This window comes from Oncorhynchus kisutch, linkage group LG26 (genome assembly GCF_002021735.2).
Source record: "Oncorhynchus kisutch isolate 150728-3 linkage group LG26, Okis_V2, whole genome shotgun sequence".
Taxonomy (NCBI): Eukaryota; Metazoa; Chordata; class Actinopteri; order Salmoniformes; family Salmonidae; genus Oncorhynchus; species Oncorhynchus kisutch.
In genome coordinates, this window is record NC_034199.2 from 51,322,324 (window position 1) to 51,350,162 (window position 27,839).

General features: G+C 42.7%; 2 protein-coding genes across 3 annotated transcripts in view; one reads left to right on the plus strand and one right to left on the minus strand.

Annotated features, from left to right (window-relative positions):
• Window positions 1–1,742: 1,742 nt before the first annotated feature.
• Window positions 1,743–6,578, minus strand: tmem41aa (transmembrane protein 41aa). The gene is made up of 5 exons (XM_020474838.2): window positions 5,731–6,578; window positions 3,896–4,046; window positions 3,557–3,718; window positions 3,104–3,242; window positions 1,743–2,917 (listed from the first exon to the last, which is right to left on the minus strand). Exons 1-5 carry the CDS (start codon window positions 5,901–5,903, stop codon window positions 2,700–2,702), a joined length of 843 nt encoding a protein of 280 aa, XP_020330427.1. The 5' UTR covers window positions 5,904–6,578; the 3' UTR covers window positions 1,743–2,699.
• ehhadh (enoyl-CoA, hydratase/3-hydroxyacyl CoA dehydrogenase) overlaps window positions 6,373–27,839 on the plus strand; it is a 67,536-nt gene continuing 46,069 nt past the window's right edge. For both annotated transcript variants that reach the window (XM_031805684.1, XM_031805685.1), the window contains exons 1-5: window positions 6,373–6,489; window positions 6,832–6,935; window positions 7,328–7,497; window positions 15,385–15,496; window positions 20,455–20,559. In XM_031805684.1, the coding sequence (XP_031661544.1) occupies window positions 6,416–6,489; window positions 6,832–6,935; window positions 7,328–7,497; window positions 15,385–15,496; window positions 20,455–20,559 (565 nt within the window). In that variant the 5' untranslated portion in view covers window positions 6,373–6,415. The remainder of the gene's footprint in view (window positions 6,490–6,831; window positions 6,936–7,327; window positions 7,498–15,384; window positions 15,497–20,454; window positions 20,560–27,839) is intronic.

Sequence of the window (27,839 nt, forward strand, 5' to 3'; positions counted from 1 at the left end):
TATAGCACCCTATTCCCTATATAGTGCACTACTTTTATAGCACCCTATTCCCTATATAGTGCACTACTTTTGGTCAAAATATATAGTACTCATACTTATACTTTTGGTCACTATATTAGGGAGCAGGGTGCCATTTAAGGGATGCAACCTTGGACTGCAAGCTGACTGGCCCAGTTCTTTCTGGTAACAGCCAATCAGCCATGCTGTTGTTGTGATGTGAGTGAACAGTATTGGTGACCATTCTGGATCAGAGCAATAAAAAGTTTTTCTTCTGAGTTCTCACTTTTCTATTCTAATATTTGATGTCATTTTTTTTGGTCCATTTCAAAGTGTGGTGACAGTGATGAAGTCATATCAATGAAATATAAGTAATAACAGACCAATAAGGAACAAAACATTTACATCTGTGCCACAGATTGCAAAATAGTTGGGAAGAGATTTTCAATTGACTAATTCCATGGCACTTGGTTTACAAACCGATTCAAAACTTGAGTTTTTCAATTTAATTATACAACATTTTTGCAACCAATAGAATGTTATTTATATGGGGGATACAACCATCCCAGCTTTTCAGATTTTGCTGCGAAGAGACAGAATCATTATATAATTTGTTTTGGTACTGTCCATATGTTGCTTGTTTTTGGTCGCAGGTTCAGGAACGGCTGAATCATTTTTTACTTAGCATTTAAACATTTTAATCTTTATTTTAACAGGGAGTCACATTGAGATTAAAATCTCTTTTACAAGAGAGCCCTGTACACATTACAATAAAAACAGCATATTAAAACATACACATCTTTATAAAACAACCAAATCAGCACTATAAAAAATGTACATTTAATGAAATCCCATTCAACTACATAGAGGTCCTCAATCAATCATTTAAACTGCCTGAGTGGCACCAGCACATCTAACTGCAGTGAACTCTGCAGATTATTCCACAAATCAGGGGAAAAATTGAAACATTTACGTGGAGCTAACTCTGCAGATAACACTGCTGGGTGACTTAAAAAGTTGTAGTCAATCGATCAATAATATTATACTTTTAGCAAAATGTTTATCTTTAATTTACAATCTGTAGGAACTATGAGAATAGAAAGGTTCACAACTTTTGTGAAACATCACAGTTGAAAAATATATGGCAAATAGAAATCAAAACTGGATGGTGTTCAGCTATAGATGGGGCGGCAGGTAGCCTAGGGGTTCGAGTGTTGGGTCAGCAACCGAAAGGTTGAATCCCTGAGCTGACAAGGTAAACGTTTGTTGTTCTGCCACTGAACAAGGCAGTTAACCTGCTGTTCATAGGCTGTCGTTGAAAATAAGAATTTGTTCCTAACTGACTTGCCTAGTTAAATAAAGGTTGAATAGATGGGAGGAGCTGAAGGATGGGACTAAAAACAGAACTATTGTGAAGTATTTGTTAAATGTATATAATAAGCTGGAAATGGAACACAGGAGGCTGCTGAGGGGAGAATAATGTCTGGAGCAGAAACCATGTATGTGATTCTTCTCTCCTCATTACCTTGAGCCAGTCCTCCTCAATTAATTAAGCCTCCTGTGAAGTAGAAGCATAAGAGTTGTTGTCCATTATGGTATAGTTCGGGGAAATGAGGTAAAATATGAAAATAAATAATTATATGTACAAAAATATATGGGGGATTGGAAATGATGCAGACATGACGGAAACAACAATTTATTTATTTATTGATCCTTAAAGAAATCTAATAATAATAACAGAACACTCTGGTTGTTGTTGTTTTTATTGACAAATAAGACAGAAAACATTTACATTTTGAAAAAATACACATTCCTCACAATTGATAACTTGTTGACAATTAGAAAAGGAAACCCTTGTATTTACATTCAATCAAGGTGACTGAAGAGAGTCCTGATGAAAATCAATCTGAATCACTGAACCTTACAGATTGCGTAATCTAAATGTAAAGGTCATTTCCAACTGAGCTGACATATGCAGCATTTACCGTGAATGCATTTTGCCTAACACGGGAACATTGCCTTTAAATTTCAATCACACTAACGCTGATAGGCAGTTTCATATTGTGTTTCAATAAAATACAGGTCTAACAATTCAGAAAAATATGTTTTAAAACAAGAGACCCAATCAATTCCCTATGTAATAACGTAGAAACCCCATTCACCTCTCACCTTTCCCTCCCTAGAATTGTCTTGTTCTGCTTTGAGGTAGCTTGTTGTTTCAAACAGAAACACAGGCCACTTCAAAAGGTACGTGTGTATCAGTACCAACAACACAATGTTGTCTATCCAAAAAATAAAGGTATCTTCATCAAACAAGAACATCAACACAATGATTTTGAATTAACATGTCTCCTCCCTTCACCCATAAAAACACAAATGTCTTAAAATACCTTCACACAGACATAGACTCTGTCCATACAATCTCTTAACATGCACACAGACTTCCACATCTCCCTTCTGCTGTGAGGTCATCTACTGTAGGAATCCTTAGTTCCCAACCTATTTGATCATGTTTTCTCCTGTATCCAGCCCACTGACAGGAATATGTACAGGCTGACCCAGGATGCTCAGGGTCTTACCAACAAAATGGAGGCTGAACTTGGAGAGTACAGACTATCCCAAAAATACCAAGGTACTCCAACTACAACTTCATCCTCTATGTGTTGTTATTTCCACAGGACGCGGAGACCCTTGTTCGCTCCTCACTGAGTCTTCTTGTTGACTCCATTGTTCTCCTCCAGGCTGTCCAGTTTGAGGTGTGTCTGGCTGTAGTGTCTGATGAGGGTCCCGGGGAGCAGAGCCACACAGGCTATGCACAGCAGCTGTAGCACTTTGCCCCAGGAGAACAGGTCATCCAGAGAGGACACTTCAGACAGCATGGAGCCCGTCTGGACACAGATGAAGTTATATGGGATCAGGCCTGGAGGGATGGGAGGGAGACAGAAAGTGAAAGAGACATGAGACACACAGAGGGACAGAAACACAACATCAATCATTGCTAAGTTTGTTATGGTCTTACGGATCACAAAGAGATGGTCTCTGAATATTACATTAATAACACATTGGGACTATGAAGTAAAAGAGTGAATCAGTTTCTGCTGCTCACCGATGAAGACGGAGAAGAAGAAGAATGTGACAGGGATGTTGACGATGGGGGCGGACATGTTGAGGAACCAGTTAGGAGTCATGGGGAAGAACCTGAGGAAGAGGAGGAAGAAGAACAGACAGGACTGGTTCTCTTCCACCTTGGAACCAGGGCAGCAAAAGAGAAGTGGTTAATATCTATCTCCTCATACATGAACTCTGCTGCCACCCAGTGGCCATATAACCAATGTCAGATCAAGTTACCCACAGATCAAGTTACCAATCACTCTACCAAAGCCATGACCCTTGCTGAGCAACAGCCCACTTCTAGGTGTCAGAGCAGGTGAAGTCACAGATTGAACACATACTAACACACCGCTAACTAGCTAACCATTTCACATCGGCTAAATATACATTGGGAGGATGGATTTCACCTGTTAAAACACAGTGAATGGGATTGTTGCATACTACATACCTTCCGCTGCAGCATGGAGACCTGGCCAGGGAAGAGGTTTGTGATGTAGCGCTTACCGAAGGCCTGGGAGAGGAGGTAACACATGGTGGAGCCCACAGTGGTCAGAACACAGGCTAGTACCAAGCCCTGCCATGGGCCAAACAAAGCACCTGCTAGAATGTTCTGCAGAGGACAGAGAGGAATCAAAAACTATCAGAGCTGATTATATGATTACAAACATTTCCACAAACATGTTTAAAAAAAAAACACATTTATAATGTGTATATTATGATGTTTATCTACAATTTCTGCTTCTGAGTATATTTTCTGTGCATGTTTTCTGTGTGCGAGTGTGTGTACCAGGAAGGAGGAGCCAGGAATGGCGAAGGACTGCTTGTAGAGATAGGCGCTACAGAAGAGGAGCAGAACGTATCCAGTGTGTTCTGTCTTGTAGAACTGGAGCAGCTCAGCCAGTTCCCTCAGCTCTACCAGGTCTGAGGGGAACTTCAGCCTGAACGGAGGGAGCACAACACAGATAGTATCATGAATGCTGGGGAACAAGGGCCTGTCTGATCTGGGGGTGATGATGGAGAGATGAACTACAGTATACGAGTCATGGTACTCATCAGTGTGTGATGATGAACTACACTATACGAGTCATGGTACTCATCAGTGTGTGATGATGAACTACACTATACGAGTCATGGTACTCATCAGTGTGTGATGATGAACTACACTATACGAGTCATGGTACTCATCAGTGTGTGATGATGAACTACACTATACGAGTCATGGTACTCATCAGTGTGTGATGATGAACTACAGTATACGAGTCATGGTACTCATCAGTGTGTGATGATGAACTACAGTATACGAGTCATGGTACTCATCAGTGTGTGATGATGAACTACAGTATACGAGTCATGGTACTCATCAGTGTGTGATGATGAACTACAGTATACGAGTCATGGTACTCATCAGTGTGTGATGATGAACTACAGTATACGAGTCATGGTACTCATCAGTGTGTGATGATGAACTACAGTATACGAGTCATGGTACTCATCAGTGTGTGATGATGAACTACACTATACGAGTCATGGTACTCATCAGTGTGTGATGATGAACTACACTATACGAGTCATGGTACTCATCAGTGTGTGATGATGAACTACACTATACGAGTCATGGTACTCATCAGTGTGTGATGATGGGAAGATGAATGAAGGGTTGTTCCACCTCAAATGGTATATATTCGTATTTTAACCTGGATGTAGGATTCGGATGTAAACCTAACAACTTCAATGACTAATTCCTTTGAACAGGAGGAAGAAAACATCAGTAAATTGACTAAGAATACATTACATGTGATGGAGAAACAAGCCACAGCTCCATGTACTACTTGTCAGACGTGGAGAACTGATATTGTTTACTTGTTATTGGGTTGGGATATCTGTAGGTGGCTTTTGACTATTTATTTGGATTCCTCGTGTCATACTCATTGTTAGAAAAAAGTTTGGTCCAAATCAGATTTTAGGTACTATATTTATTGATTATATGAATCCTATAAATTTAAAAATGGCCAAGATGGATGCAATCAATTAGATTAATTCATCATAGATCTAATTATATTATATTTCAACAAAATAAATGTTGCAGGAATACTTATCTTCTCTGTTTCTAACTACAGAAAATGACTTTGATATGGGGGCAGATATTATTTAATGTCTTAAGTGTATCTTTCTCCAAACAAATTTGTTCAGTGAATCTAGAGCGTTGGGCCAGTAACCGAAAGGTTGCTGGTTCGAATCCCCGAGCTGACATGGTAGAAATCTGTCGTTCTGCCCCCTGAATAAGGCAGTTAACCCACTGTTCCCCGGTAAGCCATCATTGTAAATAAGAATTTGTTCTTAACTGACTTGCCTCGTTAAATATATATATATATTTTTTAAGTCGCTAGCCAGTGGAACAGTATAGCTTCCGTCCCTACCTGGGCTCCAACCAGGGACCCTCTGCACACATCGACAACAGCCACCCTCGAAGCATCGTTACCCATCGCTCCACAAAAGCCGCGTTTCGAGGGTGGCTGTTGTCGATGTGTGCAGAGGGTCCCTGGTTCGAGCCCAGGTAGGGACGGAAGCTATACGATTACACCAGTACGAGTCAGAGCCATATACTGTAGTCTACATAGTTACCTGTGTTCTTTGAATTCTCCACTGTCCTTGTTAGTGTCGATGTCAGACGTTTCTTCGTTCTCCGTCGCTTTGGGTGGGAGTTGTCGCGGTCCGGTCGGAAGGTAAGAAGACAGAATGTACAGATAGAGAGTAGCGGCGGTAATTACAACAATTAAACCCACAATTGACCGCATAGTTAAAGAAGAAGCTAGTTAGTCTACATGCAATACAGGAACCAAGTATCGGGTGAGACAGAAGGGGGACGACAATAAGCGCTGGACCGAAGAGGAAAATGGGGAGCCTAGACGGACAGCTGTGACGTGACATCCGTTATTATCAACGCTACGTTTGTGTCATTGAACAACATGGGGTCATATTGTTATTACCATTCTAAACACGTTTAGCACTTTCAGTGAGTCTATTGCACGTATTTTATTGGGAATATACACACAGGGTTAAAACTATGTGAAAAGTAATTATTGTAGTAATTTATGTTTTCACTAATTGGGGAAAATCTCAGTGTCGTATTGAAGAAATTAAAAAGTATCCAAAGACTTCCTTCTCAACCAAGTCAACAAACTCACTTTTAAAGTCGATATGTGGTAAAGGTGATGGCAACACGCCATCTCACTTGTTCTAAAGTTCAACATCAGCTGCACGCGCCATGGTATATGAGAAGTCGGAGTGACTTTTCTCCAGAACAATAATGGCCACGTACTCTCGGCTCCCGGGATCCGTTGCTCTGATAACGCTTCAGAATCCACCTGTCAACGCGCTCAGGTGAGTTAAAAATAACTTGGTACGGTTAGGATAATATTGCACGCAGTAGAAATGTAGATAAACATGTTCCTGTCGATTAGTAGGCGTATGTGTTACGAAGGTGACAACCAAAGCAGGTTGATTTGCACCTGTCATGTCCTTGTTAGAAATACTTGTCTTTATACTTAAGATTCTAATATTATTATTACAGTATAGCTAGTATGGGATGTAATCATGTAAATTGAATTCCTGTAGTGTTGGAACATATACTGTAACTTTACATGATTCTGCACCTGTCTGTCTGCGCATTTTGGACCTTTAGTGTCATATTGCTGTGATTTCTGTCTGTCTGTGTGTCCCCAGTGCAGCGGTGCGACAGGGCATAGTAGATACGGTGCAGAGGGCCCTGAAGGACCCAAAGGTGACATCTGTAGTGATCTGTGGACAGAATGGGAAGTTCTGTGGAGGTAAGAATGTCCTTATAGATTCTACAGTATACTGCTGTGTTTGAAATGGAACCCCATTCAGTATATAGTGCTTTGCTTTTGATCAGGGCAAAAGTAATGCACTATATAGGTCTGTCTCGACTAGAGGTCTGGATCTGTCTGTGTCCCAATTGGCACCCTATATATAGTAGTGCACTATCTAAGGAAATAGGGAGCATTTTGAGATGCACCGTGGGTTTCTGAAGGTTAAGGCAATAGTGAACCATAATGGGGATAGACCACATCAATAAGGTACCATTGGAGATGCAAACTTTGTCTCCCAGCAACACTAGATAAATCTGTTTTATTATGAAGCATAATCATTCAGGTATACAACTGTACAATGCGATCAGAGGTTTGTCTGTTTCTACCAGGGGCGGACATCAGGGAGTTTGCGGGGCCGATGTTGGGGCCCCCCCTGGTGCCCATGATCCATGCTATTGAGGCTGTGGACAAGCCTGTGGCGGCAGCCATCGAGGGAGTAGCACTGGGAGGAGGACTGGAGTTAGCACTGGGCTGCCACTATCGCATTGCACACTCCAAGGTTAGTTTCATGATACTCTCTCAGGGATCAACGTCCAAATGACTGGCTGACTGATCATAGGTACGACTGACTGACTGACTGACTGACTGACTGATCATAGGTCCGACTGACTGACTGACTGATCATAGGTCCGACTGACTGACTGACTGACTGACCATACGTCCAGCTGAGTGCCTGACTTGATCATAGGTCTGACTGACTGACTGATCATACATCCAACTGACTGACTGTATTGTATTTATTATGGATCCCCATTGGTTTCTGCCAAGGCAGCAGCTACTCTTCCTGGGGTTTATTATGGATCCCCATTAGTTCCTGCCAAGGCAGCAGCTACTCTTCCTGGGGTTTATTATGGATCCCCATTAGTTCCTGCCAAGGCAACAGCTACTCTTCCTGGGGTTTATTATGGATCCCCATTAGTTCCTGTCAAGGCAGCAGCTACTCTTCCTGGGGTTTATTATGGATCCCCATTAGTTCCTGCCAAGGCAGCAGCTACTCTTCCTGGGGTTATTATGGATCCCCATTAGTTCCTGTCAAGGCAGCAGCTACTCTTCCTGGGGTTTATTATGGATCCCCATTAGTTCCTGTCAAGGCAGCAGCTACTCTTCCTGGGGTTTATTATGGATCCCCATTAGTTCCTGCCAAGGCAGCAGCTACTCTTCCTGGGGTTTATTATGGATCCCCATTAGTTCCTGTCAAGGCAGCAGCTACTCTTCCTGGGGTTTATTATGGATCCCCATTAGTTCCTGCCAAGGCAGCAGCTACTCTTCCTGGGGTTTATTATGGATCCCCATTAGTTCCTGCCAAGGCAGCAGCTACTCTTCCTGGGGTTTATTATGGATCCCCATTAGTTCCTGTCAAGGCAGCAGCTACTCTCCCAGGGGTTTATTATGGATCCCCATTAGTTCCTGTCAAGACAGCAGCTACTCTTCCTGGGGTTTATTATGGATCCCCATTAGTTCCTGTCAAGGCAGCAGCTACTCTTCCTGGGGTTTATTATGGATCCCCATTAGTTCCTGTCAAGGCAGCAGCTACTCTTCCTGGGGTTTATTATGGATCCCCATTAGTTCCTGCCAAGACAGCAGCTACTCTTCCTGGGGTTTATTATGGAACCCCATTAGTTCCTGCCAAGGCAGCAGCTACTCTTCCTGGGGTTTATTATGGATCCCCATTAGTTCCTGCCAAGGCAGCAGCTACTCTTCCTGGGGTTTATTATGGATCCCCATTAGTTCCTGCCAAGGCAGCAGCTACTCTTCCTGGGGTTTATTATGGATCCCCATTAGTTCCTGCCAAGGCAGCAGCTACTCTTCCTGGGGTTTATTATGGATCCCAATTAGTTCCTGCCAAGGCAGCAGCTACTCTTCCTGGGGTTTATTATGGATCCCCATTAGTTCCTGCCAAGGCAGCAGCTACTCTCCCTGGGGTTTATTATGGATCCCCATTAGTTCCTGCCAAGGCAGCAGCTACTCTTCCTGGGGTTTATTATGGATCATCATTAGTTCCTGCCAAGGCAGCAGCTACTCTTCCTGGGGTTTATTATGGATCCCCATTAGTTCCTGCCAAGGCAGCAGCTACTCTTCCTGGGGTTTATTATGGATCCCCATTAGTTCCTGCCAAGGCAGCAGCTACTCTTCCTGGGGTTTATTATGGATCATCATTAGTTCCTGCCAAGGCAGCAGCTACTCTCCCTGGGGTTTATTATGGATCCCCATTAGTTCCTGCCAAGGCAGCAGCTACTCTTCCTGGGGTTTATTATGGATCCCCATTAGTTCCTGCCAAGGCAGCAGCTACTCTTCCTGGGGTTTATTATGGATCCCCATTAGTTCCTGTCAAGGCAGCAGCTACGCTTCCTGGGGTTTATTATGGATCCCCATTAGTTCCTGCCAAGGCAGCAGCTACTCTTCCTGGGGTTTATTATGGATCCCCATTAGTTCCTGTCAAGGCAGCAGCTAGTCTTCCTGGGGTTTATTATGGATCCCCATTAGTTCCTGCCAAGGCAGCAGCTACTCTTCCTGGGGTTTATTATGGATCATCATTAGTTCCTGCCAAGGCAGCAGCTACTCTTCCTGGGGTTTATTATGGATCCCCATTAGTTCCTGCCAAGGCAGCAGCTACTCTTCCTGGGGTTTATTATGGATCCCCATTAGTTCCTGCCAAGGCAGCAGCTACTCTTCCTGGGGTTTATTATGGATCCCCATTAGTTCCTGCCAAGGCAGCAGCTACTCTTCCTGGGGTTTATTATGGATCATCATTAGTTCCTGCCAAGGCAGCAGCTACTCTCCCTGGGGTTTATTATGGATCCCCATTAGTTCCTGCCAAGGCAGCAGCTACTCTTCCTGGGGTTTATTATGGATCCCCATTAGTTCCTGCCAAGGCAGCAGCTACTCTTCCTGGGGTTTATTATGGATCCCCATTAGTTCCTGTCAAGGCAGCAGCTACGCTTCCTGGGGTTTATTATGGATCCCCATTAGTTCCTGCCAAGGCAGCAGCTACTCTTCCTGGGGTTTATTATGGATCACCATTAGTTCCTGTCAAGGCAGCAGCTACTCTTCCTGGGGTTTATTATGGATCCCCATTAGTTCCTGTCAAGGCAGCAGCTACTCTTCCTGGGGTTTATTATGGATCCCCATTAGTTCCTGTCAAGGCAGCAGCTACTCTTCCTGGGGTTTATTATGGATCCCCATTAGTTCCTGCCAAGGCAGCAGCTACTCTTCCTGGGGTTTATTATGGATCCCCATTAGTTCCTGCCAAGGCAGCAGCTACTCTTCCTGGGGTCCAAACATAATAAAGCACTTACGTTTATTTATCCGTTATTTAACTAGGGATTACATATAAAACAAAGGATTAAACAGTACATCATAACATGAACTACAAATCTAAAATACAAACTGTATAAAACCACCATACAATAATATTACAATGTGTGTGCTAGCGTCTGTGTGTCTCTTCACAGTCCCCACTGTTCCATGAGGTGTATTTTTACCTGCTTTTTAAATCTGATTCTACTGCTGCATCAGTTACCTGATGTGGAATAGAGTTCCATGTAGTCATGGCTCTATGTAGTACTCTGTACCTCCCATAATCTGATTGACTGATTGATCATAGGGCCCACTGATTGACTGAGTGGTCTGACTGACTGACAGTGGGTTGTTCAGGGGCAGAACAACAGATTTGTACCTTGTCAGCTCGGGGATTTGAACTTGCAACCTTCCGGTTACTAGTCCAACACTCTAACCACTAGGCTACACTGACTGACTGGCTGACTGACCGACCGACCGATCGATCATAGGTCTGTTGTAATCGGCTGAACTTTGATCATTGAGATTGTAAATGAATGATAGGAAATGAAAGAGACTGGGTGTTATGTCAGAAGTGAATGGTTCTCTGAAGAAAGACAGATGGCTTCAGAATGTGTTGGGGGGGGGGGGGGGGGGGTGAGAGGAGAGCAACGTGTGAAACAGGGGAGACAGATGGACATCTGTAGATTAGATGAAGGAGGGGGTGAGGACAGATTCTCTTAAGAGAGTAATACAGGTTTGGTATCCTGTTACCCTCTTTATTAGCTTCCTGTGGAGCCATAAAATGTAGGAATTGGACAGAAGGAGGAGTGTTTTAAGTCAAATGTATATAACTGTGATGTGAGAAATGTTTTGCTGTCTAATTACAGAACCTTTGGGAAGATTTAAACTTGGTTAAAGCTTCTCTAGTGTTCATGAGTTATTTACTCTGAAAAATAATTACCTAACAGGACTGACTGACTGACAGTGTTCTCTGGAATGTTAAAATGGCGCCAGAAGAAATGGCAGCAGTGGTACGGGCGCCCAACCAATTGTGGTATTATGTGGGGTTTCATTTGCGTTATTTGTAACTTATTTTGTACATGTTTCTGCAACCGTATCTTACGGCAAAACAGAACTTCTGGAAATCAGGAGAGAGATCACTCACCTCGGATTAGATTTAGAGCTTCTGGAAATCAGGACAGAGATCACTCACCTCAGATTAGATTTAGAGCTTCTGGAAATCAGGACAGAGATCACTCACCTCGGATTAGACAAAGAGTTTCTGGATATCAGGACAGCGATCACTCACCTCGGATTAGACTAAGAGCTTCTGGATATCAGGACAGCGATCACTCACCTCGGATTAGACAAAGAGTTTCTGGATATCAGGACAGCGATCACTCACCTCGGATTAGACAAAGAGTTTCTGGATATCAGGACAGCGATCACTCACCTCGGATTAGACTAAGAGCTTCTGGATATCAGGACAGCGATCACTCACCTCGGATTAGACAAAGAGTTTCTGGATATCAGGACAGCGGTCACTCACCTCGGATTAGACTTAGAGCTTCTGGATATCAGGACAGCGATCACTCACCACGGATTAGACTAAGAGCTTCTGGATATCAGGACAGCGATCACTCACCTCGGATTAGACTAAGAGCTTCTGGATATCAGGACAGCGATCACTCACCTCGGATTAGACTTAGAGCTTCTGGATATCAGGACAGCGATCACTCACCTCGGATTAGACAAAGAGTTTCTGGATATCAGGACAGCGATCACTCACCTCGGATTAGACTTAGAGCTTCTGGATATCAGGACAGCGATCACTCACCTCGGATTAGACTAAGAGCTTCTGGAAATCAGGACAGCGATCACTCACCTCGGATTAGACTAAGAGCTTCTGGATATCAGGACAGCGATCACTCACCTCGGATTAGACTAAGAGCTTCTGGATATCAGGACAGCGATCACTCACCTCGGATTAGACTTAGAGCTTCTGGATATCAGGACAGCGATCACTCACCTCGGATTAGACTAAGAGCTTCTGGATATCAGGACAGCGATCACTCACCTCGGATTAGACTAAGAGCTTCTGGATATCAGGACAGCGATCACTCACCTCGGATTAGACAGATTTTTTCTTCAACAAGCAAGACGCACAGGACATTCTCCAAACACTCCCCGTTATTTTGCAAGAGGAAGAGGCGCAGGTACAGGGGACACAGAGCGGGATGCCTTGTGAGGACCCGCAGAAGGCGAGTAGGAAAGCTGCCGTTACCGTCAATATTACTCGCCAATTTGCAATCATTGGACAATACATTAGACGAGGTATGATCACGAATATCCTACCAATGGGATATCAAAAACTGTATTATCTTATGTTTCACGGAATCGTGGCTGAATGACGACATGGATATTCAGCTAGCGGGATATACGCTGCACCGGCTAGATGGAACAACACACTAAGATGGGGGGGGGGGGATCTGTGCATATTTGTAAACAACAGTTGGTGCTAAGGAAGTCTTTAGATTTTGCTCGCCTGAAGTAGAGTATCTTATGATAAACTATAGACCAGACTATTTGCCAAGATAGTTTTCAGCTATACTCTTCGTGGCTGTTTATTTACCACCACAGACAGATGCTGGCACTAAGACTGCACTCAGTCAGCTGTATAAGGAAATAAGCAAACAGGAAACCACTCACCCAGAGGCGGCACTCCTAGTGGCCGGAGACTTTAATGCAGGGAAACTTAAATCAGTTCTACCAAATTTCTATCAACATGTTAAATATACAACCAAAGGTAAAAAAAAATCTAGATCACCTGTCCTCCACACACAGAGACGCATACAAAGCTCTCCCTCGCCCTCCATTTGATATATCCAACCACAACTCTATCCTCCTGATTCCTGCTTATTAGCAAAAATTAAAGCAGGAAGCACCAGTGACTCGGTCTATAAAAAAGTGGTCAGATGAAGCAGATGCTAAACTACAGGACTGTTTTGCTATCACAGACTGGAACATGTTCTGGGATTCCTCCGATTGCATTGAGGAGTACACCACATCAGTCACTGGCTTTATCAATAAGTGCATCGAGGATGTTGTCCCCACAGTGACTGTGCGTACATACCCCAACCAGAAGCCATGGATTACAGGCAACATTCGCACTGAGCTAAAGGGCAGAGCTGCCGCTTTCAAGGAGCGAGACTCTAACCCGGAAATTTACAAGGAATCCCGCTATGCCCTGTGACAAACCATCAAACAGGCAAAGGGTCAATACAGGACTAAGATCTAATCATACTACACCAGCTCTGACGCACGTCTTATGTGGCAGGGCAAACTAGCATAGCCGAGAGCTGCCCAGTGACACGAGCCTACCAGGCAAGCTAAATCACTTCTATGCTCGCTTCGAGGCAAGCACCACTGAGGCATGCATGAGAGCATCAGCTGTTCCGGATGACTGTGTGATCACGCTCTCCGTAGCCGACGTGATTAAGACCTTTAAACAGGTCAACATACACAAGGCTGCGGGGCCAGACAGATTACCAGGACGTGTGCTCTGGGCATGTGCTGACCAACTGGCAGGGGTTGTCACTGACATTTTCAACATGTCCCTGATTGAGTCTGTAATACCAACATGTTTCAAGCAGACCACCATAGTCCCTGTGCCCAAGAACACAAAGGCAACCTGCCTAAATGACTACAGACCCATAGCCCTCACATCCATTGCCAACACCATTATCCCAGAAACCCTAGACCCACTCCAATTTGCATACTGCCCAAACAGATCCACAGATGATGCAATCTCTATTGCACTCCACACTGCCCTTTCCCACCTAGACAAAAGGAACACCTATGTGAGAATGCTATTCATTGACTACAACTCAGCGTTCAACACCATAGTGCCCTCAAAGCTCATCACTGAGCTAAGGACCTTGGGACTAAACACCTCACTCTGCAACTGGATCCTGGACTTCCTGACGGGCCGCCCCCAGGTGGTGAGGGTAGGTAGCAACACATCTGCCACACTGATCCTTAACACTGGGGCCCCCCAGGGGTGCGCGCTCAGTCCCCTCCTGTACTCCCTGTTCACCCACGACTGCATGACCAGGCACGACTCCAACACCATCATTAAGTTTGCAGACAACACAACAAGGCATTTTAAATCCTATGTGTGGTTGATGCGTGGAGATGCTTCCATTCAGCCAAAACAGTATTTAGTGAGGTTGGGCACTGATGTTGGGCAATTAGGCTTGGCTCACAGTCGGTGTTTCAATTCATCCCAAAGGTGTTTGATGGGGTTGAGGTCAGGGCTCTGTGCAGGCCAGTCAAGTTCTTCCACACCAATCTCGAAAACCATTTCTGTATGGACCTGACTTTGTGCACGGAGGCATTGTCATGCTGAAACAGGAAAGGGCCTTTCCCAAACTGTTGCCACAAGGTTGGAAGGACAGAATAATCTAGAATGTCATTGTAGCGTTAATATTTCCCTTCACTGGAACTAAGGGACCTGTGAAAAACAAGCCGAAAAACAGCCCCAGACCATTATTCCTCCACCACCAAATTTACAAATGTACAGTTGGCACTAGGCATTGGGGCAGGAAGCTTTATCCTGGCATCTGCCAAACCCAGATTTATCCGTCGGACTGACAGATAGTGAAGCGTGAATCATCACTCCACTTGACGGCTGAGCCGTTGTTGCTCCTACACGTTTCCACTTCACAATAACAGAACTTAGTTCTGACTGGAGCAGCTCTAGCAGGGCAGAAATTTGACCAACTGACTTGTTGGAAAGGTGGCATCCTATGACGGTAGGACTCTTCAGTAAGGCTATTCTACTACCAATGTTTGTCTATGGAGATTGCATGGCTGTGTTTTACACACGTGTCAGCAACAAGTGTGACTGAAACAGCCGAATCCACTAATTTGAAGGGGTGTCCACATACTATTGACCAAACAGTGTATGGAGCTTTTATTTCTATTGTCATTCTATTGTTTTGTTCTTGTTTGGTTGTATTTTCTTTGCTGTACATTGTGTTTTTTTTTAAAGGCATTTGAAATCCTATGTGTTATTATTATTCAACGTAATAACTTCTGTTTTCAGGCCCTTCTAGGACTTCCAGAGGTGACCCTGGGTCTGCTGCCAGGCGCAGGGGGGTCACAACGTCTACCCAGACTCATAGGGTTAACAGCCGCCCTGGACCTCATCACTACAGGTAGACAACATGACTCATCCTTTTTTTCCTCTCGCTAGAAATGTCTTTTCATCTCATGTCTTTGCACATTCAATGTACAGATGCATTATGGGTTCCGTTTGTATTCATAATATATCATTAGCATTGTTTTACATAAAATGCTTACGGTATTTATTGCTTAAAAGGGTGCCGCCGGAGGGGTACTTTGTCCATGTCTCCAGCAGGGGTCAGCATTGTACCTTTTGAGCAGTCACCTTTCTATTCCATGCTGTTAAATCAAATTAAATCCTAATGTTTGTCAATGAAACCGTAGTCACTAGAAGTTTTCTGACAATTTTTTATTACACTTACCCTAAAGCAAGATTAATTCCTTAAAATACTGAATTTGGCCCTAGCCAGGGCTGTAAAATAAGACCCTATGACTGCCCAATCCCTGATACTTTTGGTCATTGTAGTATAAGTGAAAAAATTATGTAGATAACTGCTCATCAAACATTTCCAAAATCATTGGTGTTATGCATTGGGGTCCTCCTGGCATCTGCAAAAGCCAGATTTGTTCGTCGGACTGCCAGATGGTGAAGCCTGATTCATCACTCCAGAGAACGTGTTTCCACTACTCCAGAGTTCAGCAAGCTTTACACCACTCCAGCCGACACTTGGCATTGCGCATGGTGATCTTAGGCTTGTGTGCTGCTGCTCGGCCATGGAAACCCGTTTTATGAAACTCCCGGCGAACAGTTCTTGTGCTGACGTTACTTCCAGTGGCAGTTTGGAACTCTGTAGTGAGTGTTGCTTCCAAAGGCAGTTTGGAACTCGGTAGTGAGTGTTGCTTCCAAAGGCAGTTTGGAACTCTGTAGTGAGTGTTGCTTCCAGGGCAGTTTGGAACTCTGTAGTGAGTGTTGCTTCCAGTGGCAGTTTGGAACTCTGTAGTGAGTGTTGCTTCCAGGGCAGTTTGGAACTCGGTGGTGAGTGTTGCTTCCAGAGGCAGTTTGGAACTCAGTAGTGAGTGTTGCTTCCAGGGCAGTTTGGAACTCTGTAGTGAGTGTTGCTTCCAGGGCAGTTTGGAACTCTGTAGTGAGTGTTGCTTCCAGAGGCAGTTTGGAACCTAGTAGTGAGTGTTGCTTCCAGAGGAAGTTTGGAACTCAGTAGTGAGTGTTGCTTCCAGTGGCAGTTTAGAACTCTGTAGTGAGTGTTGCTTCCAGAGGCAGTTTGGAACTCTGTAGTGAGTGTTGCTTCCAGGGCAGTTTGGAACTCTGTAGTGAGTGTTGCTTCCAGAGGCAGTTTGGAACTCAGTAGTGAGTGTTGCTTCCAGAGGCAGTTTGGAACTCAGTAGTGAGTGTTGCTTCCAGAGGCAGTTTGGAACTCAGTAGTGAGTGTTGCTTCCAGTGGCAGTTTGGAACTCAGTAGTGAGTGTTGCTTCCAGGGCAGTTTGGAACTCAGTAGTGAGTGTTGCTTCCAGAGGCAGTTTGGAACTCAGTAGTGAGTGTTGCTTCCAGAGGCAGTTTGGAACTCTGTAGTGAGTGTTGCAACCGAGGACAGATGATTTTTACGCGCTATGTGCTTTAGCACTTGGCAGTCCCGTTCTGTGAGCTTGTGTGGCCTATCACTTCGCGGCTGAGACGGTGTTGCTCCTAGATGTTTCCACTTCACAATAACAGCACTTACAGTTGACCGGGGCAGAAATTTCACGAACTGACTTGTTGGAAACCTGGCATCCTATGACGCTGCCACATTGAAAGTCACTGAGCTCTTCAGTAAGGCCATTCTACTGCCAATGTTTGTCTAATGTGAAGGGGTGTCGACATACTTTTGTACATACAGCGCATTCGGAAAGTATTCAGACCCTTTGACTTTTTCCACATTTTGTTACGTCACAGCCTTAATATAAAATCTATTAAAATCTCCCTCATAAATCTACACGTGATACCCCATAATGCCAAAGCAAATAAATGTTGTTGTTTTTTTGCAAATGTATTAAAAATAAAAAACAGAAATGCCTTATTTACATAAGTATTCAGACCCTTTGCTATGAGACTCAAAATTGAGCTCCGGTGCATCCTGTTTCCATTGATCATCCTTGTGTTAAATTCAATTGATTGGACATGATTTGGAAAGGCACACATATCTACAGTGGCTTGCGAAAGTATTCACCCCCCTTGTCATTTTTCCTATTTTGTTGCCTTATAATAAATATAATAAATAACAAATCTGTTGTTCTGCCCCTGAACAGGCAGTTAACCCACTGTTCCTAGACCAGTTAACCCACTGTTCCTAGACCAGTTAACCCACTGTTTCTAGGCCAGTTAACCCACTGTTCCTAGACCAGTTAACCCACTGTTCCTAGACCAGTTAACCCACTGTTCCTAGACCAGTTAACCCACTGTTTCTAGGCCAGTTAACCCACTGTTCCTAGGCCAGTTAACCCACTGTTCCCCTGAACAGGCAGTTAACCCACTGTTCCTAGACCAGTTAACCCACTGTTCCTAGACCAGTTAACCCACTGTTCCCCTGAACAGGCAGTTAACCCACTGTTCCTAGACCAGTTAACCCACTGTTCCTAGACCAGTTAACCCACTGTTCCTAGACCAGTTAACCCACTGTTCCTAGGCCAGTTAACCCACTGTTCCTAGACCAGTTAACCCACTGTTCCTAGACCAGTTAACCCACTGTTCCTAGACCAGTTAACCCACTGTTCCTAGACCAGTTAACCCACTGTTCCTAGACCAGTTAACCCACTGTTCCTAGACCAGTTAACCCACTGTTCCTAGACCAGTTAACCCACTGTTCCTAGGCCCTCATTGAAAATAAGAATGTGTTCTTCACTGACTTGCCTAGTTAAATAAAGGTAAAATAACAGAACTGATATGGCGAAAACCTGAGAAAATCCAACCAGGAAGTACTATAATTTTGAGAGGCTGTTTTTCCACTGAAAGCCTGTCCACCAAATAAAGACTTAGGACCCAGTTCACAATCTCTATGGCTTCCTCCACATGTGACCAGTCTTTAGGCATTGTTTCAGGCTTTTACTCTGAAAATGAGGGAGATACACCGCTTTCAAAGAGAGGACAGTGGAAATTTCCATCCATAAACCAAGCACGTGAGCGCGCATTTCTTGTTTACCTTTTCCATTGATGAAGCTCTTGTCCGGTTGAAATATTTATTATTTTTGACAAAAACAACCCGAGGATTGATTTTAAACATCGTTTGACATGTTTCTACTATCTTTTATTGTACTTTTTTGACTTTTGTCTTGGTTTTGAGAGCGCGCATTGTGCCTTTGGATTTCTGAACTAAACGCCCCAACAAAACTGAGGTATTTGGACATAAAGATGAACTTTATCGAACGAAATGAAAATGTGTTGTCTAACATGGAGAGTGCCACCAAATGAACATCATCAAAGGTAAGTGATTCATTTGAATTCTGACTTTTGTGACACTCTCCTTGGCTGGAAAATGGCTGTATTGGTTTCTGTTGCTAGGTGCTGACCTAACATAATCGCAAAGTGTGCTTTCGCCGTAAAGCCTTTTTGAAATCTGAAACAGCGGAGGTTTATCTGTATTCTTATGTTTGACACTTGTATCTTTTATCAATGTTTATGATGAGTATTTCTGTAATTTGATGTGTCTCTCTGCACTTTCACCGGATGTTTGTTTGAGACAATGCATTTGTGAACATAAAACACCCATTTCAAATGAGGATTTTGGCCAAAAATATTAACTTTATCGAACAAAACACACATTTATTGTGTAACATGAAGTCCCGTGAGTGCCATCTGATGAAGATCATCAAAGGTTAGTGATTAATTTAATCGCTATTTCTGACTTTGTGAGCTCTCTCCTTGACTGGAAAATGGCTGTATGGTTTTCTGTGACTAGGTGCTGACCTAACATAACCTAACATAATCTATCTAATTCTATTTTAATCCTATTCTTATTTTAATCCTATTTGAAATCGGACACTGTGGCTGGATTTACAAGAAGTTTATCTTTAAAATGGTGTAAAATACTTGTATGTTTGAGGAATTCTAATTATGGGATTTCTGTTGTTTTGAATTTGGCGCCCTGCAATTTCACTAGTGGGACGCTAGCGTTTGCCTAGCGTTTGCTAGCGCTTGCCTGGTCTGTGAGTTTTGGTGCGCGGCCCTCTCTTGGCAGGTTTGTTATGGTGCCATATTCTTTCCATTTTTTAATAATAGATTTAATGGTGCTCTGTGGGATGTTCAAAGTTTCAGATATTTTTTTATAACCCAACCCTGATCTGTACTTCTACACAACTTTGTCCCTGACCTGTTTGGAGAGCACGTTTGTCTTCATGGTGCCGCTTGCTTAGTGGTGTTGCAGACTCTGGGGCCTTTCAGAATAGGTGTATATATACTGAGATCATGTGACAGATCATGTGACACTTAGATTCCGCCCAGGTGGACTTTATTTAACTAATTATGTGACTTCTGAAGGTAATTGGTTGCACCAGGTCTTATTTAGGGGCTTCATAGCAAAGGGGGTGAAGACCTACGACCTATGCATCACTTTTCTGTCATTTATTTTGTATAATTCTTTTGAAACAAGTGTTGTTTTTTTTCTTCACCAATTTGGACTATTTTGTGTATGTCCATTACATGAAATACAAATCCAAATCTGTTATTGTCATTATGGGGTATTGTGATGTCATTATGGGGTATTGTGATGTCATTATGGGGTATTGTGATGTCATTATGGGGTATTGTGATGTCATTATGGGGTATTGTGTTGTCATTATGGGGTATTGTGTGTAGATTGAGGGGTAAAAAAACAATTTAGAATAAGGCTGTAAGGTAACAAAATGTAGAAAAAGTCAAGGGGTCTGAATACTTTCAAAATGCCCTGTGTATCTGAAAAATATGTAATGAGAAAATATCAAATGTGATTGGACAAAAGTCCAATCAGTGTAAAAAAAAGATGAGAATTGGGGTGCTGAACGCAGACTGTTGTATACTTCCTAGGTCGCCATATCTCTGCTGCTGAGGCCCTGAAGCTGGGGATCCTAGATCAGGTTACCGATAACAACGTTGTGGACCAGGCCGTGGAGTTCGTCCGGAGAGTTGCAGGTAGGAGTTGCTGACATGATGACATCATGATGATTCGGGAATAACGGATGTAATTGTAATCCGTTACTTGCTAAAATATTGTGGTCATATAATTTTGAAAAACTAGATAACTTCTTGGATTACTTTTAAATTCAGAAAGGATATGCGGGGAAAATACATTGACACCTTTCTGTTTTCTATTAGTGACCTTTTCACAGCTAAAACCAGTTAGGAAAATAGATCAATGTTTGATAGTCAGATGTGATGTGTTATTTAGAAGGGTGAAAAGAATATTGTGAGAAACTCCCCAAATACAGGTGTGCCGAGCTTGTAGTGTCATACCCAAGAAGACTGGAGGCTGTAGTCGCTGCCAGAGATGCTTCAATAGAGTACTGAGTAAAGGGTCTGAATACTTATGTCAAGTTTTTTCATCTTAGCAAACATTTCTGATGACAGTCGGTATGGCCCCTCCGGGATCACGCTGATGACAGTCGGTATGGCCCATCACGCTGATGACAGTCGGTATGGCCCATCACGCTGATGACAGTCGGTATGGCCCATCACGCTGATGACAGTCGGTATGGCCCATCACGCTGATGACAGTCGGTATGGCCCATCACGCTGATGACAGTCGGTATGGCCCATCACGCTGATGACAGTCGGTATGGCCCATCACGCTGATGACAGTCGGTATGGCCGATGACAGTCGGTATGGCCCATCACGCTGATGACAGTCGGTATGGCCCATCACGCCGATGACAGCCGGTATGGCCCATCACGCTGATGACAGTCGGTATGGCCCATCACGCTGATGACAGTCGGTATGGCCCATCACGCTGATGACAGTCGGTATGGCCCATCACGCTGATGACAGCCGGTATGGCCCATCACGCCGATGACAGCCGGTATGGCCCATCACGCTGATGAGTCGGTATGGCCCATCACGCCGATGACAGTCGGTATGGCCCATCACGCTGATGACAGTCGGTATGGCCCATCACGCTGATGACAGTCGGTATGGCCCATCACGCAGATGACAGTCGGTATGGCCCATCACGCCGATGAGTTGGTATGGCCCATCACGCCGATGACAGTCGGTATGGCCCATCACGCCGATGACAGTCGGTATGGCCCATCACGCCGATGACAGTCGGTATGGCCCATCACGCCGATGACAGTCGGTATGGCCCATCACGCCGATGACAGTCGGTATGGCCCATCACGCCGATGACAGTCGGTATGGCCCATCACGCCGATGACAGTCGGTATGGCCCATCACGCCGATGGCTGCTGATTATATATTACAAATATTCAGATGGGGGAGAAAATGTCTTCATGGGAAGAAATAATAGAACTCATGATAATTAATATTAATTAATATATATATATAATTAAGGCAGACAGAGAGACATGTTGATGTGAAGCTTTAGAATAGGAGAGACATGTTGATGTGGAGCTTTAGAATAGGAGAGAGACATGTTGATGTGAATAGAATAGGAGAGAGACATGTTGATGTGAAGCTTTAGAATAGGAGAGACATGTTGATGTGGAGCTTTAGAATAGGAGAGAGACATGTTGATGTGAAGCTTTAGAATAGGAGAGACATGTTGATGTGAAGCTTTAGAATAGGAGAGACATGTTGATGTGGAGCTTTAGAATAGGAGAGAGACATGTTGATGTGAAGCTTTAGAATAGGAGAGAGACATGTTGATGTGGAGCTTTAGAATAGGAGAGAGACATGTTGATGTGAAGCTTTAGAATAGGAGAGACATGTTGATGTGAAGCTTTAGAATAGGAGAGAGACATGTTGATGTGAAGCTTTAGAATAGGAGAGAGACATGTTGATGTGAATAGAATAGGAGAGAGACATGTTGATGTGAAGCTTTAGAATAGGAGAGACATGTTGATGTGAATAGAATAGGAGAGAGACATGTTGATGTGAAGCTTTAGAATAGGAGAGAGACATGTTGATGTGAATAGAATAGGAGAGACATGTTGATGTGAAGCTTTAGAATAGGAGAGAGACATGTTGATGTGGAGCTTTAGAATAGGAGAGAGACATGTTGATGTGAAGCTTTAGAATAGGAGAGAGACATGCTGATGTGAAGCTTTAGAATAGGAGAGAGACATGCTGATGTGAAGCTTTAGAATTGGAGAGACATGTTGATGTGGAGCTTTAGAATAGGAGAGAGACATGTTGATGTGAATAGAACAGGAGAGAGACATGTTGATGTGAAGCTTTAGAATAGGAGAGAGACATGTTGATGTGAATAGAATAGGAGAGACATGTTGATGTGAAGCTTTAGAATAGGAGAGAGACATGTTGATGTGAATAGAATAGGAGAGACATGTTGATGTGGAGCTTTAGAATAGGAGAGAGACATGTTGATGTGAATAGAATAGGAGAGAGACATGTTGATGTGAAGCTTTAGAATAGGAGAGAGACATGTTGATGTGAAGCTTTAGAATAGGAGAGAGACATGTTGATGTGAAGCTTTAGAATAGGAGAGACATGCTGATGTGAAGCTTTAGAATAGGAGAGAGACATGTTGATGTGAAGCTTTAGAATAGGAGAGAGACATGTTGATGTGAAGCTTTAGAATAGGAGAGAGACATGTTGATGTGAAGCTTTAGAATAGGAGAGAGACATGCTGATGTGAAGCTTTAGAATAGGAGAGAGACATGTTGATGTGAAGCTTTAGAATAGGAGAGAGACATGTTGATGTGAAGCTTTAGAATAGGAGAGAGACATGTTGATGTGAAGCTTTAGAATAGGAGAGACATGTTGATGTGAAGCTTTAGAATAGGAGAGACATGTTGATGTGAAGCTTTAGAATAGGAGAGACATGTTGATGTGAAGCTTTAGAATAGGAGAGACATGTTGATGTGAAGCTTTAGAATAGGAGAGACATGTTGATGTGAAGCTTTAGAATAGGAGAGAGACATGTTGATGTGAAGCTTTAGAATAGGAGAGAGACATGCTGATGTGAAGCTTTAGAATAGGAGAGAGACATGTTGATGTGGAGCTTTAGAATAGGAGAGAGACATGTTGATGTGAATAGAATAGGAGAGAGACATGTTGATGTGAAGCTTTAGAATAGGAGAGAGACATGTTGATGTGAATAGAATAGGAGAGACATGTTGATGTGAAGCTTTAGAATAGGAGAGAGACATGTTGATGTGAATAGAATAGGAGAGACATGTTGATGTGGAGCTTTAGAATAGGAGAGAGACATGTTGATGTGAATAGAATAGGAGAGAGACATGTTGATGTGAAGCTTTAGAATAGGAGAGAGACATGTTGATGTGAAGCTTTAGAATAGGAGAGAGACATGTTGATGTGAAGCTTTAGAATAGGAGAGAGACATGTTGATGTGAAGCTTTAGAATAGGAGAGAGACATGTTGATGTGAAGCTTTAGAATAGGAGAGAGACATGTTGATGTGAAGCTTTAGAATAGGAGAGAGACATGTTGATGTGAAGCTTTAGAATAGGAGAGAGACATGTTGATGTGAAGCTTTAGAATAGGAGAGACATGCTGATGTGAAGCTTTAGAATAGGCGAGAGACATGTTGATGTGAAGCTTTAGAATAGGAGAGAGACATGTTGATGTGAATAGAATAGGAGAGACATGTTGATGTGAAGCTTTAGAATAGGAGAGACATGTTGATGTGGAGCTTTAGAATAGGAGAGAGACATGCTGATGTGAAGCTTTAGAATAGGAGAGAGACATGCTGATGTGAAGCTTTAGAATTGGAGAGACATGTTGATGTGGAGCTTTAGAATAGGAGAGAGACATGTTGATGTGAATAGAACAGGAGAGAGACATGTTGATGTGAAGCTTTAGAATAGGAGAGAGACATGTTGATGTGAATAGAATAGGAGAGACATGTTGATGTGAAGCTTTAGAATAGGAGAGAGACATGTTGATGTGAATAGAATAGGAGAGACATGTTGATGTGGAGCTTTAGAATAGGAGAGAGACATGTTGATGTGAATAGAATAGGAGAGAGACATGTTGATGTGAAGCTTTAGAATAGGAGAGAGACATGTTGATGTGAATAGAATAGGAGAGACATGTTGATGTGAAGCTTTAGAATAGGAGAGAGACATGTTGATGTGAATAGAATAGGAGAGACATGTTGATGTGGAGCTTTAGAATAGGAGAGAGACATGTTGATGTGAATAGAATAGGAGAGACATGTTGATGTGGAGCTTTAGAATAGGAGAGAGACATGTTGATGTGAATAGAATAGGAGAGAGACATGTTGATGTGAAGCTTTAGAATAGGAGAGAGACATGTTGATGTGAATAGAATAGGAGAGACATGTTGATGTGAAGCTTTAGAATAGGAGAGAGACATGTTGATGTGAATGGAATAGGAGAGACATGTTGATGTGGAGCTTAGAATAGGAGAGAGACATGTTGATGTGAATAGAATAGGAGAGGACATGTTGATGTGAAGCTTTAGAATAGGAGAGAGACATGTTGATGTGAAGCTTTAGAATAGGAGAGAGACATGTTGATGTGAAGCTTTAGAATAGGAGAGAGACATGTTGATGTGAAGCTTTAGAATAGGAGAGAGACATGTTGATGTGAGCTTTAGAATAGGAGAGAGACATGTTGATGTGAAGCTTTAGAATAGGAGAGAGACATGTTGATGTGAAGCTTTAGAATAGGAGAGAGACATGTTGATGTGAAGCTTTAGAATAGGAGAGAGACATGTTGATGTGAAGCTTTAGAATAGGAGAGAGACATGTTGATGTGAAGCTTTAGAATAGGAGAAGAGACATGTTGATGTGAAGCTTTAGAATAGGAGAGAGACATGTTGATGTGAAGCTTTAGAATAGGAGAAGACATGCTGATGTGAAGCTTTAGAATAGCGGAGGACATGTTTGATGTGAAGCTTTAGAATAGGAGAGAGACATGTTGATGTGAATAGAATAGGAGAGACATGTTGATGTGAAGCTTTAGAATAGGAGAGAGACATGTTGATGTGAAGCTTTAGAATGGAGAGAGACATGTTGATGTGAAGCTTTAGAATAGGAGAGAGACATGTTGATGTGAAGCTTTAGAATAGGAGAGAGACATGTGATGTGAAGCTTTAGAATAGGAGAGAGACATTTGATGTGAGCTTTAGAATAGGAGAGACATGTTGATGTGAAGCTTTAGAATAGGAGAGAGACATGTTGATGTGAAGCTTTAGAATAGGAGAGAGACATGTTGATGTGAAGCTTTAGAATAGGAGAGAGACATGTTGATGTGAAGCTTTAGAATAGGAGAGAGACATGTTGATGTGAAGCTTTAGAATAGGAGAGACATGCTGATGTGAAGCTTTAGAATAGGAGAGAGACATGTTGATGTGAAGCTTTAGAATAGGAGAGACATGTTGATGTGAAGCTTTAGAATAGGAGAGACATGTTGATGTGAAGCTTTAGAATAGGAGAGACATGTTGATGTGAAGCTTTAGAATAGGAGAGACATGTTGATGTGGAGCTTTAGAATAGGAGAGAGACATGTTGATGTGAATAGAATAGGAGAGAGACATGTTGATGTGAAGCTTTAGAATAGGAGAGAGACATGTTGATGTGAATAGAATAGGAGAGACATGTTGATGTGAAGCTTTAGAATAGGAGAGAGACATGTTGATGTGAATAGAATAGGAGAGACATGTTGATGTGGAGCTTTAGAATAGGAGAGAGACATGTTGATGTGAATAGAATAGGAGAGAGACATGTTGATGTGAAGCTTTAGAATAGGAGAGAGACATGTTGATGTGAAGCTTTAGAATAGGAGAGAGACATGTTGATGTGAAGCTTAGAATAGGAGAGAGACATGTTTGATGTGAAGCTTTAGAATAGGAGAGAGACATGTTGATGTGAAGCTTTAGAATAGGAGAGAGACATGTTGATGTGAAGCTTTAGAATAGGAGAGAGACATGTTGATGTGAAGCTTTAGAATAGGAGAGAGACATGTTGATGTGAAGCTTTAGAATAGGAGAGACATGCTGATGTGAAGCTTTAGAATAGGCGAGAGACATGTTGATGTGAAGCTTTAGAATAGGAGAGAGACATGTTTGATGTGAATAGAATAGGAGAGACATGTTGATGTGAAGCTTTAGAATAGGAGAGACATGTTGATGTGGAGCTTTAGAATAGGAGAGAGACATGCTGATGTGAAGCTTTAGAATAGGAGAGAGACATGCTGATGTGAAGCTTTAGAATTGGAGAGACATGTTGATGTGGAGCTTTAGAATAGGAGAGAGACATGTTGATGTGAATAGAACAGGAGAGAGACATGTTGATGTGAAGCTTTAGAATAGGAGAGAGACATGTTGATGTGAATAGAATAGGAGAGACATGTTGATGTGAAGCTTTAGAATAGGAGAGAGACATGTTGATGTGAATAGAATAGGAGAGACATGTTGATGTGGAGCTTTAGAATAGGAAGAGAGACATGTTGATGTGAATAGAATAGGAGAGAGACATGTTGATGTGAAGCTTTAGAATAGGAGAGAGACATGTTGATGTGAATAGAATAGGAGAGACATGTTGATGTGAAGCTTTAGAATAGGAGAGAGACATGTTGATGTGAATAGAATAGGAGAGACATGTTGATGTGGAGCTTAGAATAGGAGAGAGACATGTTGATGTGAATAGAATAGGAGAGACATGTTGATGTGGAGCTTTAGAATAGGAGAGAGACATGTTGATGTGAATAGAATAGGAGAGAGACATGTTGATGTGAAGCTTAGAATAGGAGAGAGACATGTTGATGTGAATAGAATAGGAGAGACATGTTGATGTGAAGCTTTAGAATAGGAGAGAGACATGTTGATGTGAATGGAATAGGAGAGACATGTTGATGTGGAGCTTTAGAATAGGGAGAGAGACATGTTTGATGTGAATAGAATAGTGAGAGAGACATGTTGATGTGAAGCTTTAGAATAGGAGAGAGACATGTTGATGTGAAGCTTTAGAATAGGAGAGAGACATGTTGATGTGAAGCTTTAGAATAGGAAGAGAGACATGTGATGTGAAGCTTTAGAATAGGAGAGAGACATGTTGATGTGAGCTTTAGAATAGGAGAGAGACATGTTGATGTGAAGCTTTAGAATAGGAGAGAGACATGTTGATGTGAAGCTTTAGAATAGGAGAGGAGACATGTTGATGTGAAGCTTTAGAATAGGAGAGAGACATGTTGATGTGAAGCTTTAGAATAGGAGAGAGACATGTTGATGTGAAGCTTTAGAATAGGAGAGACATGCTGATGTGAAGCTTTAGAATAGGCGAGGACATGTTG

What these genes read in the sequence shown, in the direction of transcription:
- tmem41aa (XM_020474838.2), bottom strand. Translation starts at nt 5,903, where the DNA reads ATGCGGTCAATTGTGGGTTTAATTGTTGTAATTACCGCCGCTACTCTC. An exon ending in TTCCTGGCTCCTCCTTCCTG is followed by an intron (nt 3,719 to 3,895) that starts GTACACACACTC and finishes TGTCCTCTGCAG; the next exon opens with AACATTCTAGCAGGTGCTTT. An exon ending in TCTCCATGCTGCAGCGGAAG is followed by an intron (nt 3,243 to 3,556) that starts GTATGTAGTATG and finishes CCTGGTTCCAAG; the next exon opens with GTGGAAGAGAACCAGTCCTG.